The sequence below is a fragment of the Rhizophagus irregularis genome, chromosome 3 (assembly GCF_026210795.1).
Source record: "Rhizophagus irregularis chromosome 3, complete sequence".
NCBI lineage: Eukaryota > Fungi > Glomeromycota > Glomeromycetes > Glomerales > Glomeraceae > Rhizophagus > Rhizophagus irregularis.
The window spans coordinates 613641-630585 of record NC_089431.1 but is presented as its reverse complement, the minus strand read 5'-3'; the positions used below and the strand labels follow the sequence as shown (position 1 = coordinate 630585).

General features: G+C 37.6%; 5 protein-coding genes across 5 annotated transcripts; 3 read left to right on the top strand and 2 right to left on the bottom strand.

The window, feature by feature from the left end:
• Positions 1-300: 300 nt before the first annotated feature.
• Positions 301-2211, top strand: OCT59_020172 (uncharacterized protein; the record flags this gene model as incomplete). The annotated part of the gene is made up of 3 exons (XM_025309794.2): positions 301-486; positions 713-1427; positions 1511-2211. 3 exons carry the CDS (start codon positions 301-303, stop codon positions 2209-2211), a joined length of 1602 nt encoding a protein of 533 aa, XP_025189250.2.
• Positions 2212-2588: 377 nt separating this feature from the next.
• OCT59_020171 (uncharacterized protein) lies at positions 2589-3339 on the top strand (the record flags this gene model as incomplete). Its single annotated transcript, XM_066149006.1, has 2 exons — positions 2589-3036; positions 3302-3339. The coding sequence occupies 2 exons, from the start codon at positions 2589-2591 to the stop codon at positions 3337-3339; spliced, it is 486 nt and encodes a 161-aa protein (XP_065989960.1).
• Positions 3340-7918: 4579 nt separating this feature from the next.
• Positions 7919-8404, bottom strand: OCT59_020170 (uncharacterized protein; the record flags this gene model as incomplete). Its single annotated transcript, XM_025323869.2, has 1 exon — positions 7919-8404. The coding sequence occupies one exon, from the start codon at positions 8402-8404 to the stop codon at positions 7919-7921; it is 486 nt and encodes a 161-aa protein (XP_025189249.2).
• A 266-nt stretch (positions 8405-8670) lies between these two features.
• Positions 8671-9680, top strand: OCT59_020169 (uncharacterized protein; the record flags this gene model as incomplete). The annotated part of the gene is made up of 2 exons (XM_066149005.1): positions 8671-9567; positions 9651-9680. The coding sequence occupies 2 exons, from the start codon at positions 8671-8673 to the stop codon at positions 9678-9680; spliced, it is 927 nt and encodes a 308-aa protein (XP_065989959.1).
• Positions 9681-16409: 6729 nt separating this feature from the next.
• OCT59_020168 (uncharacterized protein) lies at positions 16410-16922 on the bottom strand (the record flags this gene model as incomplete). The annotated part of the gene is made up of 3 exons (XM_066149004.1): positions 16410-16687; positions 16739-16769; positions 16845-16922. The coding sequence occupies 3 exons, from the start codon at positions 16920-16922 to the stop codon at positions 16410-16412; spliced, it is 387 nt and encodes a 128-aa protein (XP_065989958.1).
• Between the last annotated feature and the right edge of the window lie 23 nt (positions 16923-16945).

Below are 16945 nucleotides of genomic sequence, written 5' to 3'. Positions count from 1 at the left end.
CAGGTAAATAGGATGATAGTTATTATAGCAAGAAAACAAACCCGTATTGGCGAATTGATACGTGAAAAGTTTGTTTTTCAGCTAGTAATTAGGCAAAGAGACCAGAATATTTTAAATTTGCAAGGACAAATTTTGGCGCTTCAGAATAATCCATTAGGAAATATGGCTGACGCTAGACGTTTACCAGTATTAAATTTGATTGCACCTATTCTTGCTAAAAATAAGCCGTATACAGGCCAAGAACCTCCTGATGATTATTTGGATAGGCTTATTCAATCAATATCATTCGCGTAAGGACATATGACTGTTCTTGAAAATGCAAATGCTGGAGATTTTGATGATGCTGTCAAGTGTAATATTTATAAAGCTCAGATGGGAGGAAAATATTTACCAGTTCCTGCTCAAGACCCATATAATGGAAATGCTAATATTAATACTCCAGATACTTTACGTGCTTGGATGAGATCACATTATCAACGAGAAACAGTAGGTAGTCGGCAGTCAGCACTTCAAAGATTAACTCAAGAAAAATTTCTACCCACAGACTCGCCAGATACTTATGAAAAAAGAATCTGACCTTTATTATTAGGTGTAGCAGATAATGATGCACAAACTATAGGATTTCTTAAGAACCACTTATCAGGCGACCTTTATACATGGATGCGAGCTGTCACTCCTGCCACTATTAATGCATTTTTTACAAATCTAAAAGACATGTGGCTGGAGCGTGCTCCCCAATTTAAATGGGGGTCAAAATTATCAGAGTAATTCTTCAGCCGAGATTGAAAAGTTAAATTCCCAAATAGCATCTCTACAGGCGCAACTAGCACAACCGGCTCAAGTGCACCCCCAAAATAATGAAGCTTCGGCCAATTTTGAAAAGTTAAATTCCAAAGTAGCTTCTTTGGAGGCACAGTTAGCAGAATCAATGCAAGTACATTCTAAACTTGCCCAACGTTTACAGCTACCAGAAAATGTAATTAATTCGAACAATCCTTCAATCTTTGATAGTCATATTAATCAAGAATTGGAAAAAAGATTAGGAGTAATCGAAATTAATTTAGCCAAACTCACCAAACTCATAAGAGAAGATACCATAGATACCAAATCAACCCAGTATCGGTATTCAGAATCCCCAGATTATAATAATGGAGGATTGGAAAAAAGATTAGAACAAATTGAAGCCCACTTGGCCAAATTTGCCAGAAAAGATACCAAATCGTCTCAGCGTCAACGCTCAGAGTCTTCACCTTTTGGGGGGCTGGAAAAAAGATTAGGACAAATCGAAGCTTTATTGGCTAAACTCGCTAAAGATTCCAAATTCAGAAGTGGTCAAGTTCATATGGCTACAATAGATGAACAGTCTGATCCCATTTTTTCTGATGATGATACAGCAAAACCTGAGGAGAATGGTTATAACTCTGATGGTTCGTCAGCCGGTTCAGACTCTGGAAATCATGATATGAATATTTATATAAGAAAAAAAAAGTGAATTACGCGGTCCCTTTAGGACCCGCTGAGCAACGTGGGTATCCCGATAAATTCTCAAAGTCTAAGATCTCTAATAAATCTGAGCTTCGTAAGGTAAAGCAAGACAATAATTCGTCTTCCGCCCATAATGCCTTATCAGATAAAGATAGTCATGGTAAGCGTGTGTCTTTAGAAGAAATTATCCGCAAAATCATTCAAATTGAATTTGAGAATTATCTTCCATACATAATTCAGCAAGCTAAAAACTGTGTACCTGTCTTAGCTCAAGATTCAGATGAAGAAGATATTTTGGATGGACCCATGGAGATAAATTTTATCTGGAAAAAAGAACCTGCCACAGACGTTGCCACCGTTAAATGTAAAATTAAGCGTCTAGTGATTCCGGCAGGTACAGTTGATCCTGGTGCTAATTTTCCGATCATGTCTGAGGACATAGCCAAACGATTGAAGCTAGAGATTGACACGAAAGAAAAACATGATCTCAGAGGCATTGCTACTTCTCCCACAGAATCCCTTGGAATTGTCAGAAATGTCCCAGTAAATTTCGCTCCCGGATGTACTATATATGCTGATTTTGCTGTAGTTAAATACCCTAAGCCGATGCTAATCTTACCCAACACGCTTCTTGATAAATATAATTATGATTTACTTGTATCAAAGCGGGAATTGAAACTAGAGTGTAATAGTAAGGAATTTTTTATCCCAATTAATATGCACTAGGAAACAGAAACCGTTGGGGGTCCGGAGCGAGAAAATTTTGTTAATTACTTTTGCAACATTTCGAATTTAAGGTTAGATAAGAAATGTAGTAATCATAAATATCAAATGTAATAATTGAATGTATACGTTAATAAAATTTGAGTATTATTTGTAAAATAAAATTTAAATAAGTATATCATACTATTATCATGTAATTAATTATTAACAACAATTGAAAATTGGTAAATATAAATTCGTAAGAATAAATGCATAATTAACCGTTTTTTATTCACTAATATTTATTCTAAATACGGTAATCTGGCGTGATGATCATATGCGATGTTCGATTAACAAAAGTAAAATACAAGCCACTATGGAGTTTCTCTATAGCATGCATAATGGATAATAAATTCATAAGCCGAGACACACTTCGAAAGCGTAAAGCTAGAGAGAATGAAACATCTAGTCAACGTGAAACACGCCTTGCAAAGCAACGTGAAATTACGTGGCAAAAAAGAGCAAGGGAAAATGCAAATGCTGAAGAGCGAGAGGCGCGTGATGCACGTGACAAAGAACGAAAACGCGTAAAGTTAGCAACAGAAACGGACGAACAACGTGAAAAACGTCTTAGTTACTACCGTGAACGAAGAAAATACCTGAAAAATATTCAAAATACAACGGCCCAAGACTTGAATTCGCAACAAAAAAATCTGCAGCAAAAGTATCAAGATAGTGGCGCGGACGGCGCAGAAGGTGACGGCGCAGAAGGTGACGGCGCAGGTGACGGCGCAGAAGATGACGGCGCAGAAGATGGCGCAGACACACATATCGATGCTGGTGTACTTGGTGAATTCGAGCGAGATCTTCTAAAGAAATTTCGTAACAAAGTTAATAAATTTAAACATTCGCTCTGCACGACGTGCAATGAAAGTTTTCCATCAATTGTAATTATAAGGGGGGAATGCCGACGTTGCCATAAAGAGAAGCAGCCAAAAAAATTTTCGAAAGATAACAATATGGACCCAGGCGAAGTACCTGATGAACTTCGTGATCTCACAGAAATTGAGGAAATGTTGGTTGCGCGAGTATTTCCTGTGATGTCGGTTTATAGACTTCGTGGAGGTCAGCATGGATATCGAGGAAACGTAATCAACTTTCCTCAATATGTCCAAGAATTTGCTTCAAAGCTTCCTAGGCATCCATCGTTATTAGATGTGCTTGTCATACGTCGTCAATCTGCGAGCAATGCGGAAGCGTTTAGGGATTTCAAAGTTCGTCGTGATAAGGTCACTCAAGCGTTAATCTGGTTAAAACACAATAATCGTTACTACGCTGACGTAATCATCGACCATGAAATTCTCCAGTCTCTGCCAATTGATGGCACAATTGATGACCAACTTCAAGATATTAATGAAGATATTGATTACGACGAAAGTGAGGATGACGTTATTACACGTACCTTCGTTCCACTTCCACCCTCAGCCAATCGTGAAGATACTGCTATTAGAAACACACTCGATCGAATACAAAATGAAAATCATCCCATAATGTGGCCACAAATAAATGGAAGTCCTGTTAACGAATTCCAGACGCCAGGGTATATAGCATGCGCATTCCCAACCTTATACCCGACTGGAAGTGCAGACCTTCGCGCAGAACGTATTAGAGATATAAAGCCTGCCGAGTATTTCAGGCACCTTCTTCAATACAAGGACGGAAGATTTGCACGTCATGCTCGTTGGCGGTATTTCGCATTGAATTCCCAGATGCGTTGGCGGGCACTACAAGAAGGAAAGGTGTACGTTAAGCAAAATCTTACCGATGCGCAAATTACCGTTACAGATATTCAGGAAAGAATTACCCAAGGCGATAACTATATGGCCAATAGAATCATGCGATTTGGAGAAGGTTTACGTGGATCTCGTCAATTTTGGTATGCTCGATGCAATGAATTAAACGATATGATTAAGCAGATAGGACCGGATGGCTTAATCTTTTTTACGTTTAGTGCCGCCGATTTGCATTGGCCTGAGCTCCATCAGCTTATGCCATCTAACGGTAATCGTGAAACTTCAGCCAAACGCCATAACCAAAATATCGTGGATAATCCTCATATCGCGGACTGGTTTTTTCATAAGCGATTTGAAATTTTCTTTAACGACGTCTTAAAGAAACAATGGGATTTGGAAGATTGGTGGTTTAGGTTCGAATGGCAACATCGCGGCAGTGTTCACGTGCATGGAATCGGAAAAAGAAAAAATGCACCTACAATAGAATGGAAGCATATGAAGGAAGATGAGAACAAAATGAATGAAATTATACAATATCTTGACAGTCTCGTTATCACAATAAATCCAGGACTCGATATGCCTGTTCCTGAACGGCATCCGTGCCAAAAAAAAAGCAATGAATTAAATGATGACCAGCAAGACTACATCGACTTGATTAATAAATTGCAACGACATACCCGATGTAGTCCTGCGTACTGTCTTCGTATCAACCGAGAAGGACAACAAATTTGCCGGTTTAGATATCCTAAAGAAATTGTTGAAAGAACATTCGTGCGAGATGATAACAATGGACAACCGGAGCTTGTAACGAGAAGGAACGATCAATACATAAATTCACATAGTCGACTTCAATTACAGGGTTGGCGGGCAAATGTGGATTTAAAGCCAATCCTAAGTATACACGCTGCGCTGCAATACGTTGCAAAATATGCAAGCAAAGCAGAACCGCGATCGTCAGCCTTTTCGGACGTATTAAATCGAATCCTTAGTGAAAGTCAGCCAGAAGATACGTTACTTGCTCCGGCCCAAAAGCTTTTATTACATAGTGTTGCGAAACGGGACATCTCTGCCCAAGAAACCTGCCATATTCTTCTCGGCCTTCCTCTTTACCATTCAAGTCGGCAATTTGTCTTCTTGAATCTTAACAAAGAAGCACCAAGATGGATTTGTGGTACTGGGGAAAGTGAAGAATCTTATTCTGTTAATAATGATTCGGGGCGAACGGAGAAATCACCTTTGAAAATATATTGGGATCGACCTACCGAACTTGAAGATTTCACACTATTCCGGCTTCACTTGACACACAAGTTGGTTAAAGGTCGATGGAAAGAGTGTCAACAGGAAAATGTTATGCGTGTCTTTCCACGTCCATCATCCTTACGCGAGGGTCCTCAATGGGAGGAGTTTTACCGAGTGAAGGTTCTTCTTCACGTTCGACACCGAGATCAAGATTTAACCGAAGACGGAACTATTGTATGGTCATCTTTGTACAACGATTATATCGAAGAGATCAATGCTGATCCAATTGATTTACTTGGGTCACCTATAGACGATGAAGAAAGCGAAATAAACGATGAGGAAGAACTATTTGAAGAAGATGATGATGAACAAGACGAACATCGACCTGACTGGATGTTTCTTGCTGAGATGGGCCCAAAACCAAATTTCGATTGCTCTTCCGATCTAGGTTCGCGAGACATGGATCAGAACCATGACTGGATTAACGATCCGAGGGAACGATATACGGACCTCGTAGATATTGATACATTTTTAAGTAGAAATCCTAAGATTGGCGAAGAAGAAAACGTATTAATGGATTATCAAACGTTAAATGTTAATCAAAAAATTGTTTTCGAGCGAATAGAATCACATTATCACAATACGCTTGAGGGACGTCAAGATGAACCTTTAAGGATCATTGTGATGGGAACTGCTGGGACCGGTAAGACCTATCTAATAGAAGCAGTCCGATGCAGGCTTCGAGAAATGGCAGGAGGACCTAAGTCACCTATAGCAGTGCTCGCTCTGACAGGAGTTGCGGCCTTCAACATTGAAGGTATAACGATTCATTCAGGGCTATCAATTCCGATAGTTAATGACGCAAACTGTCTTGATATAAGCGGGGAACGGCTGAAGCAACTACAAGATAAATTAAAAGATGTAAGTTACGTAATAATTGACGAGAAGAGTATGGTTGGTCGTCGGATGCTTGCTATAATTGATAAGCGGCTCTGACAAGCTTTTCCTGAACATAATAACGAACCATTTGGTGGCAGGTCGATTATTTTGTTCGGTGACTTCGGCCAACTTCCACCTGTCCTTGATCTTCCTATGTATGCTGATACAAAACGAGGTTCATTATCTAATAGTGGTATTGCGGCATACAAGCAGTTCAAAGAAGTGTATAAGCTTGAAATTGCACAGCGCCAATCCGGAAATTCTAAAGAGCAACAAAACTTTAGAAATATTCTCTTAAGACTGCGTAATGGAGAATCTACTATAGATGATTGGAAAATTCTTACCACACGAATTGAAGACAAGCTCAGTATAATAGAACGTAGTAGATTCTCTGACGCTTTGTTCATTCTAACAAAGTGGTCCAAAGTCAACGCGGTAAATATAGATCGACTTCGATCTTTGGATGCTCCTGTTGCCAAAATCCAAGCTATACATACAGGTGGAAAAGAAGCTAAAAAAGCCGACTCGGATACAGCGCATGGTCTCGGAGCATATATATTGCTGGCGAGAGTTGCAAGAGTCATGTTAACGGCAAACTTACAGACAGACGCCGGGCTAGTCAATGGTTCAATGGGAACTGTCCAAGACATAATATTCAAAGAAGATCAGGGTCCCCCTTCACTCCCTATTGCGGTCTTGATCTCTTTCGATAATTATAAAGGTCCCACCATTACTAGCTTAGAGGGTAAAAGAGTTGTACCAATTGTACCAATTAGACGTACCTGGAATGGTAAATCTGGAGCTCCTTGTTCGCGCTTACAAATTCCAGTTCGTCTTGCGTGGGCAATTACGGTGCATAAAAGTCAGGGTCTTACATTACAAAAGGCTACAATAGACCTTGGTGATAAAGAGTTTATCGCAGGTCTTGCTTTTGTGGCAGTGTCTCGGGTACGCGCCCTTGAAGATCTTCTCTTCAAACCGTTCAATTTCGAGAGACTTCAGCGTATTAAAGAATGCACAAAATTAAAAGAAAGATTAGCCGAAGAGAAACGTTTAGTTTCCATGATGCCAGGAAACTGAATTTAATAATAGATCTAACAATAAAAAAACAAAAAAAACTGAAGGTATTTTTGATAAAAACATTTTATTATGTCTAATATTATATTTAACGCGTGTTTGTGTTGTAAATAAAATACATTATTTTATTTCTACGAATCTAACTAAAGTTTCTAATTCTACAAAACATTTTAAATTTTTTTTTTCACATTTTTTTTTTGCAGTATATCTTGTAACACTATTCTTGTAACACTAATTTTTGCGCGCAGTATATTAACACAGTACTAACACTAGCTTATCTTGTTTATCAGGTTTGTTTATCTATGTAGCACAAAGAATCAGCCGACGTGACGCGTGCGGACAAACGGACATCGCCACGTGATCCAATATGTCATTAAGGTTCATAAACATATATAGTCCTTCGCTTCGCTCCGGACAATAAGGTCAAGAATAAGCTTGAGGTGAATTGCGCGAACGTTACTCCTGAATCTGATGCTTCCTCGACTCTGGATCATATTTCGCAGGATTTAAGCGAAGATAGCACATTAAAAAAAAAGTGAGTTACGAAGAGCTTGAAAAAATGTTATATAGCATTTTTAAGTATAATGCAGAAATCAATGAGTATTGTGAAAGATTACAGACACTCTATTGTGAACTTCTTAAAGAATAAGCAGGTTATTTTTCTACTATATTCTTAATATTCGCTATATTCTTTCTACCACCTTCTCATGCGATATGGGGATGGGTTGAGTCTGGACGGGAAATGGTGTTATTTCTGCTAAGGCGGATTTGGACTTCGATTTCTTCCCTCCAGCCTTTTTTGCCTTTTCACCTTCTTCTAAAACTGAATCAATAGATTTGCTAGGCTCTATCTTACCATCACGTATTTGTTTTTCCAGTTCTGCAAATGGAGAAACATCTTGGTCTTGGATCTCTGGCTCGGTCCGCCTGCCCACAACATTTATATTAGAAAGCGAAGCTGTTGGCATATGAATTGGTTGATTCCACGCAACCCTATTTTTTTCTTCACCTCTCCAGATCTGATAAATACGTTTTTGTGATGTGCGATATTTATTTGTTAAATCCTTTAAAACTTTATCTCTAGACTTTTTTTCAGCACATTGCATAATATGATCATAATCGGCTGGTGAAAAAGGAGGGGCGTCACATCTCATGCGTTGTCTGAGCATGGTAGCAATATTTTTTTATATATCTAATATAATACTCCGAAATAATTTATTAAATAGGATATATAGAAAGAATGTATTATTCTGAATATATAGGATATACAGGATATATAGGAAGATAATATTCCGGACATATAGGATATACGGGATATACGGGATAAATAGGATATTTAGAAAAATTGTATTATTCTGATTGTATAGGATAAGTTTATTATCTCGGAAATAAATTCGTACATTTTTTTTTTCTAATATATAACCATGCTAATATTATGTCCAATGTGCATACATTGAATGATATAAAAGATAGAGAGGGTGGTTCTTATAAAAAACCTGGTCATTGGCTGGGTAGTGCATATGAGCAAGAGCTCGAAAAAAAATTAAGATCCATTACCGAATTTAACTCTGAGATTAATGATCTCAGCGAAAAGCTGGTAAATAAGTACAATGAGCGAGAAAAGGAGTTTGAAAATAAAGCTAGCCAGTTAATTGCATCCACTACTAAAGTTAGATCCCAACTTATTTCTGAACGAAAGTCTCATCTCGAGAGTCAACATGAGCTTGAAGCCAAATATACTGCCGAAATCAAATCGCTCAAATCTAATATTAAAACACTAAAGAGAGAAGCAACTTTGACCCAGAAAGCTTCGTCCGCTGATAAGGTCCAGATTCTTTCTCTTGAAACTAAAGTACGTGAATTGGAAGGTAAGTTGGATGACTTGGAGCTAGATCAGGTGCTCCACGATTCAAATGTAGTAGGAGGACTAATAGATGAGCCGGCCCAAATAAACTCATCTGATCCTAAAGAGATCGATTCTCTTAGGCTTGAATTGGAGCAAGTGAGGGGTGATTTATCCTCGAAAAAATACGAAATAGAATGTATGGAAAAGGGAATAGAGTCCTCAAAAAACATATACAATCAGATGATAGATTCTTTATTTTTAACGCGGTCAAATTTAATAGAGGCAAATAGGTCCCTTAGGGAGCAGTTAGCGTTAAAGGACAATAATGAAGTAGATCGTCCACCCCCGCCTATAAACAATTTAAAAGAAAATGAGAGTGAACAGGTCCCAAAAGAATTACAACTTTCCGCTCTTAATCCTCCACCCTCCCAAATATTTTCCGCAGGTGGTGTAGAAGCGGTGTCTTTACCAGCAACTGCTCCTATCGTCACGAGCTCCTTGATGTCGCCTATGTTAATATATTTTATACTTACCCTAGTACTTATTACGATTATATGGTTTATGGCCAGGAAATGGTGGAATTCGCGGAAAAAAAGTAATATTGAATATTCTCCTTACCAGAACTATTTTTTATCATCTCCGGGCATTTCCGAGGCCGAACTGTATGATCGGAGGCGCCTTGTCGGAGATAGAAATTGAAGTTAGCCGGTATTATTCTACGAAAAAATATAAATATTATATGAGGTATCTTAGCTGAAATTGCCACATCCCGCTAAGAGTACTTATCTATATAATTCAATGATCTCGTCTATATCTGCTTCGGACGAATCATCGAAATACCTAGAAAGGTTTATTGTAAAGTTTTTATATATTTTTTAAGCTGTCTTTCAGCCTCGTCCTAGGAGTATTTGTCGATCTTCTTTTCTCTCACATCTGAATCCTTGATCTGCATTATTTTATGTGATGAGGGCGGTTGATAGCTATCATCCTCATTAATAAAGCGTGCGCACATTCCAACCGTAGTGCCTAAATAATAATTGATATCTATTTCCATGTTTTGCTCCTTTGCTATGTCCGCATACTCCATATAATCCCCAACTCTATACGGTATTAACCTGCCTTTCTCATTGCGAAGACGAGGACCCTTCACAACAACATAGCTAAAGTGTTCACCAGGATCAGGAATCCTCTCATTTCTCTCTCTCATACGTCCCATAAAGCGATTGTTGCAGAGATTATTTTTCTTAGGCTTCCATGTACCCATTATGATAAATTCATTGAAATCCCATTCCTTGTTTCGGGCTTCTCTAAGAGTATCTTTAACAATTTCGTGAATTGGACGTGTATTATTTATATCCATAGCCTCTCTCATAATCTTCTCTCCGATGAATTTGAGAAGCTGGGATTTACCTTGCTTTACAGTTTCTATTCCTTTCTTGAAGAGGTTTTTTGGTTTAAAGTTTACTACATCTTCATGCTCAATCCCAAAGTACTTCTTTTTGCCAGTAAAGCAGACGGGAAATAATACCTCTTCGTAAGCCATCTTTAGATAAGAGGTCCCACTTTTTATCCTAAGATAAGCGTTTACTTGATCGCGCAACTTTCTCATCACATCCATAGTAATTTTGACCATTTCAGTCCAGTACGCTTCTTTGGAAAGCTTTACTTCATTAAAAGCTCTATCGCATATTTCATAATACTTATCTGGGCAGGTAAGATACAAAGAATTGGTGTCCCCATATTTTATCCCAAACCCTTTCTTTGTTACGAATTCGGCAACAAGATTAAGGTTATATTTTCCCGCCGTAGTTGTTCCACAGGCTAATTCACGAAGAAAGATAGGAGATAGTGAGTTTCCAGCTTCCCCATAAAAAGTGTTCATGTATACCTTCAAAGCTTTTTGCTTCGAATCCCAATAATCGTAATCAAAGCATACGGATGAATATTCTAAATTTAAGCTTTCTGGAATCTTTTTGCCTCTTTCTTTAGTTGAACTTATCATCTTCCCAAGATGTTGCTTTTTCTTTCCTAGTGGGGCTAGACGTGCTTTAAGATCCAACCTCTTGTTAAATAAATCCTTCAATACGGCCGGATATAGGCCTATCTTTTCCGTTTGGTTATCATGGCGGATGCACCAAGCTTGGACGATATGATTATTAAACGAAAACTCAATCTTATGCAAGTTATTTCCATTATTTTGCGCAATATCGGCATCCTTTGGATCAAATATAAATTTTTCTGGGGAGAGGTTATATGCCATTATAATACTAGGATATAATGAAGCAAAATCCAATCCCGTTACAGGTCTTTTACTTTCAATCCCTTTTTTAGGTAGATATACGTACGCACCAGGATATTTCCCTTTTTCTATGTTTTCATGAACCCTTGTACTTATTACCATATCTCGTTTGACAGCATATGCGCCGAGAAGGTTTCGTACCTTCATTCCATTTGCGTGATAGTGTGCGTCGAAAAGAGAAACATAAGCTATGGAGGCGACCTCTCTATAATCATTTATTATACTTTGGTTTACCAAAAGCTCTTGACAGCGCAGTGCATCTATAATACAGTAATGTGCTACTTCACGCATATTTCTTGTGGTTGTTGAGGAGGGGTTTTTTTTTGCCTCTGAATAGATTTTCCACATTTTATCATATGGCATATCGGCCTTACTGTCAAGACCACACTTTTGTAAGAAAAATTTAAGTGAACCTTTCTTATCGACTTCAGAACGAGGGAAACGTTTTTTGAGGCACACTCGGACGTCAATTGGTATGCAACCTGGCAGTTCAAGAAAGCTAGAAGTAAAATCTTCTTCCGCACTAATTTTGATCTTAATTGGACCACCCATATATTCTTTCTCCTCTGGATCCTCCTCCCCTTTCTCAGGAGCCTTAACAGGGTACTTTTTCATGTAATCATTTTCTGATTTCGCTCCTATCTTTCCACGATATTTCCACTTTATAATTTCTTTCTTTCTTTCAAACTTTCCTGTCATTCGCTCCCACATCCACTCGAGTATGTTAAGATGATATGCTCTCTCCATAATAAAATGCCAATCATAGTCAGAATCGTTGAACCCAACTTGGATGTCAGGTGCAAATGCTCGCCAGTAGAGGGCAAATGCTTTCAGCAGATTTTCTTGGTTTCCACATACGATTGTGGTCCAGCGTGGATCTGGTTCTGCCTCAACATCGACGATACTTATTTGCTTTAGTGGTTTTGGATCATCTTTCCAATGCAATGTCATGCAAATCATAAAAACATTATGATTCAGATCAAGGACTTCGGCAAATTCACCCAACTCTTGTGATTGCGTCTCAATATCCCACGTGATAACAAGAGTACGATCCCGTAAGAGAGCTGAAATAGGGAATCGGTCACTTATTGTTGTAATATCCTCTAGCGGACAGAAATCTTTTATAGATACATCGAATTCATGCTTATAGAGCGGGCTGGTCCCTTTGCCTTGCTTGTAAATATATTTGTTTATTATAGACCATCCAGAGAGTTGAATACCGTTCTCTCGGGCTACCTTACGGTGAAATGAGTATAAATCATCTGATGCAGTCTCGAAGTTATTATCTTGAACAGCTTTAATAGCAGTCTTTCTACCGCCAGTACTGTTTGTATAAATTCGCAAATATGTCTTTTTTTCTGTATGATAACCGCGAAAAGGGAAAGCTTTAATATGCTCTATTTTATATGATTTCACAATGCTAAAGAGAATTTTGTTCACCTTTTCTTCGCATTCATCTGAGGTCTCTCCGTCTGGTACGAGAATGTCAAAGAAAACCTGAATGCCCACAAGAGTTACCAGTGCCTTTTGGCCGTTAATAAGGCGACCATAAAGACGCAATACATAGCGGTACATTCCTTTTATCTTTTCTGTTGACCCTTCATTCTTAATGGCCATAAAAGGAATATCATGTTGCTTAGATAGAGCATCTTCAAGAATTGTCATTAATCCCTCATCATTTTCTGCAACTATATCATCCAGAGTTGGAATGCCTGACAAGTTTTTTTCACCGGAATAGCGAATTATTTGGGCTTCCATTTTATCTTTTTCAGCCTCTGGATGAAAAAGGGCGGAGGCGTCGAAGAACTCTGAAAGCGAGGATTGTTCAGTCATAATATTATATCGCAAATATACAGTTCGAGAGAAACTATATACTCCGGGAGAAAAAAGTTTAAAATGAAAATTAATTCCGAACTATATAGATCGATACATAAATCAACAATCCATAGTTATTAAAATGGTATTTTATCGATGTACTTATATCCACAGGAGTGGTAAGATTTGCAATCGAGGATGCTACCATCCGGAAGAATGTTTTATTCATCGCAATTCTCCTTCTCAGGTATTTTGCAAAGAATGTGGAAAATTATCTTATTCCAGATATGGATATTGCGATGATCATGCTAGAAAGCACCGTAAAAGGGAACAATACCATCAGAAAAGGATGGTAGACTTAGCTTCGGCAGAGATACTGGTAGGTAATTTAGAGGTAAACGAAAATGATACAACTTGTCACTAGTGACACAGGAAAAAAAAGCTGGTGACAGAAGCTAGTGACGCAGACGATAGGCTCTTTAGGAATTCTAAGCCGAAGGAAACTTTTCTTGATGAGCCTATCGTCTGCGTCACTGGTGCCACTGGTGTCACTGGAGAAAATCCGAGGTTCCCAACTTTTATTTTTTTTTAGCATACATACTGTACATCATAGATTCATCATATTATATCTTATATAGACTGGATAGCATAGAAAAACTTCGATTTTTTTTCCTAGAATTTATTACTCTTTTACTAGTGACACTAGTGACACTAATCAAGAAAGAAATGAAATAGCATAATAACCTCAAGAAGTATAACGAACGTGTCACTAGTTCTGTCACTAGTTCCGTATACTAACTGGTGACACCAGTGACAGCTGGTGACAACAAAAAATCCGTCCTATTTTGCACTAATACGCCTGAAAATATGCCACCGAAGGCAATATGAATGCACTCTAATGATTTGAACTTCGGACACGAAATCGGCATACATATACTGGCGCAATAGTTATGGTGTACTTCTTAGCAAACAAATGGGCCGGCCAAGCTAATACAAATTGCACGCCCAATAGAATATCCAAAATTGATATTGAAGTTAGACAAATTTTATTATTATTTTTGGCACAATAGATTTTTGTTTAATTTTGATAACGTAATATTCCATAAATTCGGCCACAACTTTACTTTTACTAGGGACACTAGGGACACTAGGGACAGAGAATTTTTATAGGGGCGCTCAAAAAAAAATTGGCATACACACTGCCTCGACCCATGATCGGGCCTCAGAAGTACGATATTCATGCTAAAAAACACCGTAAAAAGACAAATATGTAGACGAAAGTAGAATTAAACTTAGCCACTGATATTGTGTAAGCCATCTAGTGTGATTTGTTGTCCAGTTTCAAGATTTATGATTTGTACTTGTTTAGACATTTTTTTTGACACAAATGCATATATATTGGGTTCCGGAAACATTCCTAGAACATTCCCGTCACTATCCCGTAACTATGTGAGGGTGTTCGGTGCTGTAACAGGATCACGTGACTGGCGCAGTAAGGCGCAGTCAAAATTCGCTCCATAATTTCAGCCAGCACTATTCCACAATTTCGGCCAGAACATTGGACGTAATAATTCGGCATCCAAGCCAGCATACAAGTGGCCTGAAACTGGCGAACTAATAAAATCATACTAGCTCCTTGCCAGTTCCATGACAGTTCCATGGTAGCTACCAGGTCACGATCAGGTCACTACCATGGCGCCAACTTTGATCCCTCAAATCATGTGCCCAAAAGATCGGCTAGAAATTATACCATAGTGCCGGCCAAAATTAATCGCAGATCTACTGCACCACCCAACATGATATTTTTTTACCACATTTTGGGATCTAGAAAGGCAACCAAATAGGCGCAAAAAGGTAAGCACTCAATATAGAATTCGGCATCCAATCAGGTATAGGAAGTCAACACCCTTAACATAAAACCAGGTATCTAAACAGCTACAGAAGGCCAACAATCCTATTATATAATTTAGCATGTAAACGACTCAGAAACAAGAAGAAAAGCGTGGTATTTAGATTATATAGTGGTAGTTAGATTAAATGGTGGGTGGTAGTTAGATTATATGGTGATAAAAAAAAACAGATAGCAAGAAAGATTTTAAAGGATAGCTAGAGCATAAAAAAGATACCTAATTCATAAAAATAAATAGATTATATGGTGGTAATTAGATTATATTATTTAGATTATATGGTGGTAATTAGATTATATTATTTAGATCATATGGTGGTAATTAGATTATATGGTTGTATCCAGATTACATGGTGGTAATTAGATTATATGGTGGTATCCAGATTACATGGTGGTAATTAGATTATATGGTGGTATCCAGATTATATGGTGGTAATATAATCTAGGGCAAGTGGGATACCACCATATGATATAATTATATCATATGGTGGTATCCCACTCCACTGACAAACTTCGAAAACATTTTTCATCCCCTTTAAAGCTTCGGGTTTGCCTAAAGGTGTATTTATATAAATTGTTAAAATTTAATATTCATAATAAACAACTAGTAATTAAGAACATAATCACCTTTTTTTGAATCACGTGATGTTACGAGTTGTCAGGTTTTTTGTCTTTCGCCATAGTCCTTATCTGAACTTTTGAAAGATTTACCGCTATCTTCTATATTATCACCATCACCGTCACTTTCTGAGACTTCAAGTAAATCAGTGGCATCAGGAAATTTGTTTAGGCGTAATTTAGTGTAATATTTCGAAGGTGGTGTAAAATTTCGAAATATTACACTAAAAACGTAATATTACAAAAGTTTACACTCTTAAATTTGAATAATTATAGTAATTTAAGAATATCTCGCTATCTACTGATCCAATTAAGACGATCTATAGCTCATTGGAATCAGCTCATCAAGACGAATCAAATGGTAGTAAAATCGTATCTTTACGTTTGATAGATGACTTTCTATTAATTTAAAACTTTACTGCATACTATAGAGCGTTCTATCAACTGTAGAAATGCGATTTTACTACCATTCGATCCGTCTTGATGAGCTGATTTCAATGAGCTATAGATCGTCTTGATTGGATCAGTAGATAGCGAGATATTCTAAATTACTATAATTATTCAAATTTAAGAGTGTAAACTTTTGTAATATTACGTTTTTAGTGTAATATTTCGAAATTTTACACCACCTTCGAAATATTACACTAAATTACGCCAAAAAAAATTTCCTGATGTGATGTTGTTCTGACATCATTGGCATTTATTTTTAGAACTTGTAGGTAAAACCCGTTTTTTATTTGTCAATCGACTTACTTCTATTTTACGACTGTCTTTATAAATCTTCGTGGAGTTATCAATGATTGCGCTACAATCTAATTTAAAAGGCTTGTCCTTGAGTTGCGGTTGTTCTGAAACACTAAAATCATCGGGTGCATCATCATAGAGCGCTGATTCTGGTTCATCTTCGGAAATAGTAATAACATTAAGACTTGATTTCGATGATTGTGCTTCGTGTACTTCACTACGACCTAATTATGATATACATTAAACCAGTACAGTCGCCTCTGGATATAACGAACCTCTATGTACCGAACTCTCGTTATACCGAACCTAAGTTTACAGAACCGATTTTTTATAATTATTTACACTGGATATACCGAACTTTTATAATAAAATCCTTTATACCGCATCCGAACTTATAATGACTAGCCCTGATATATTAGCCGTATATTTGTTATACCGAACATCACGTGATCTGATCATATTTATATGATCGATCATCTCTT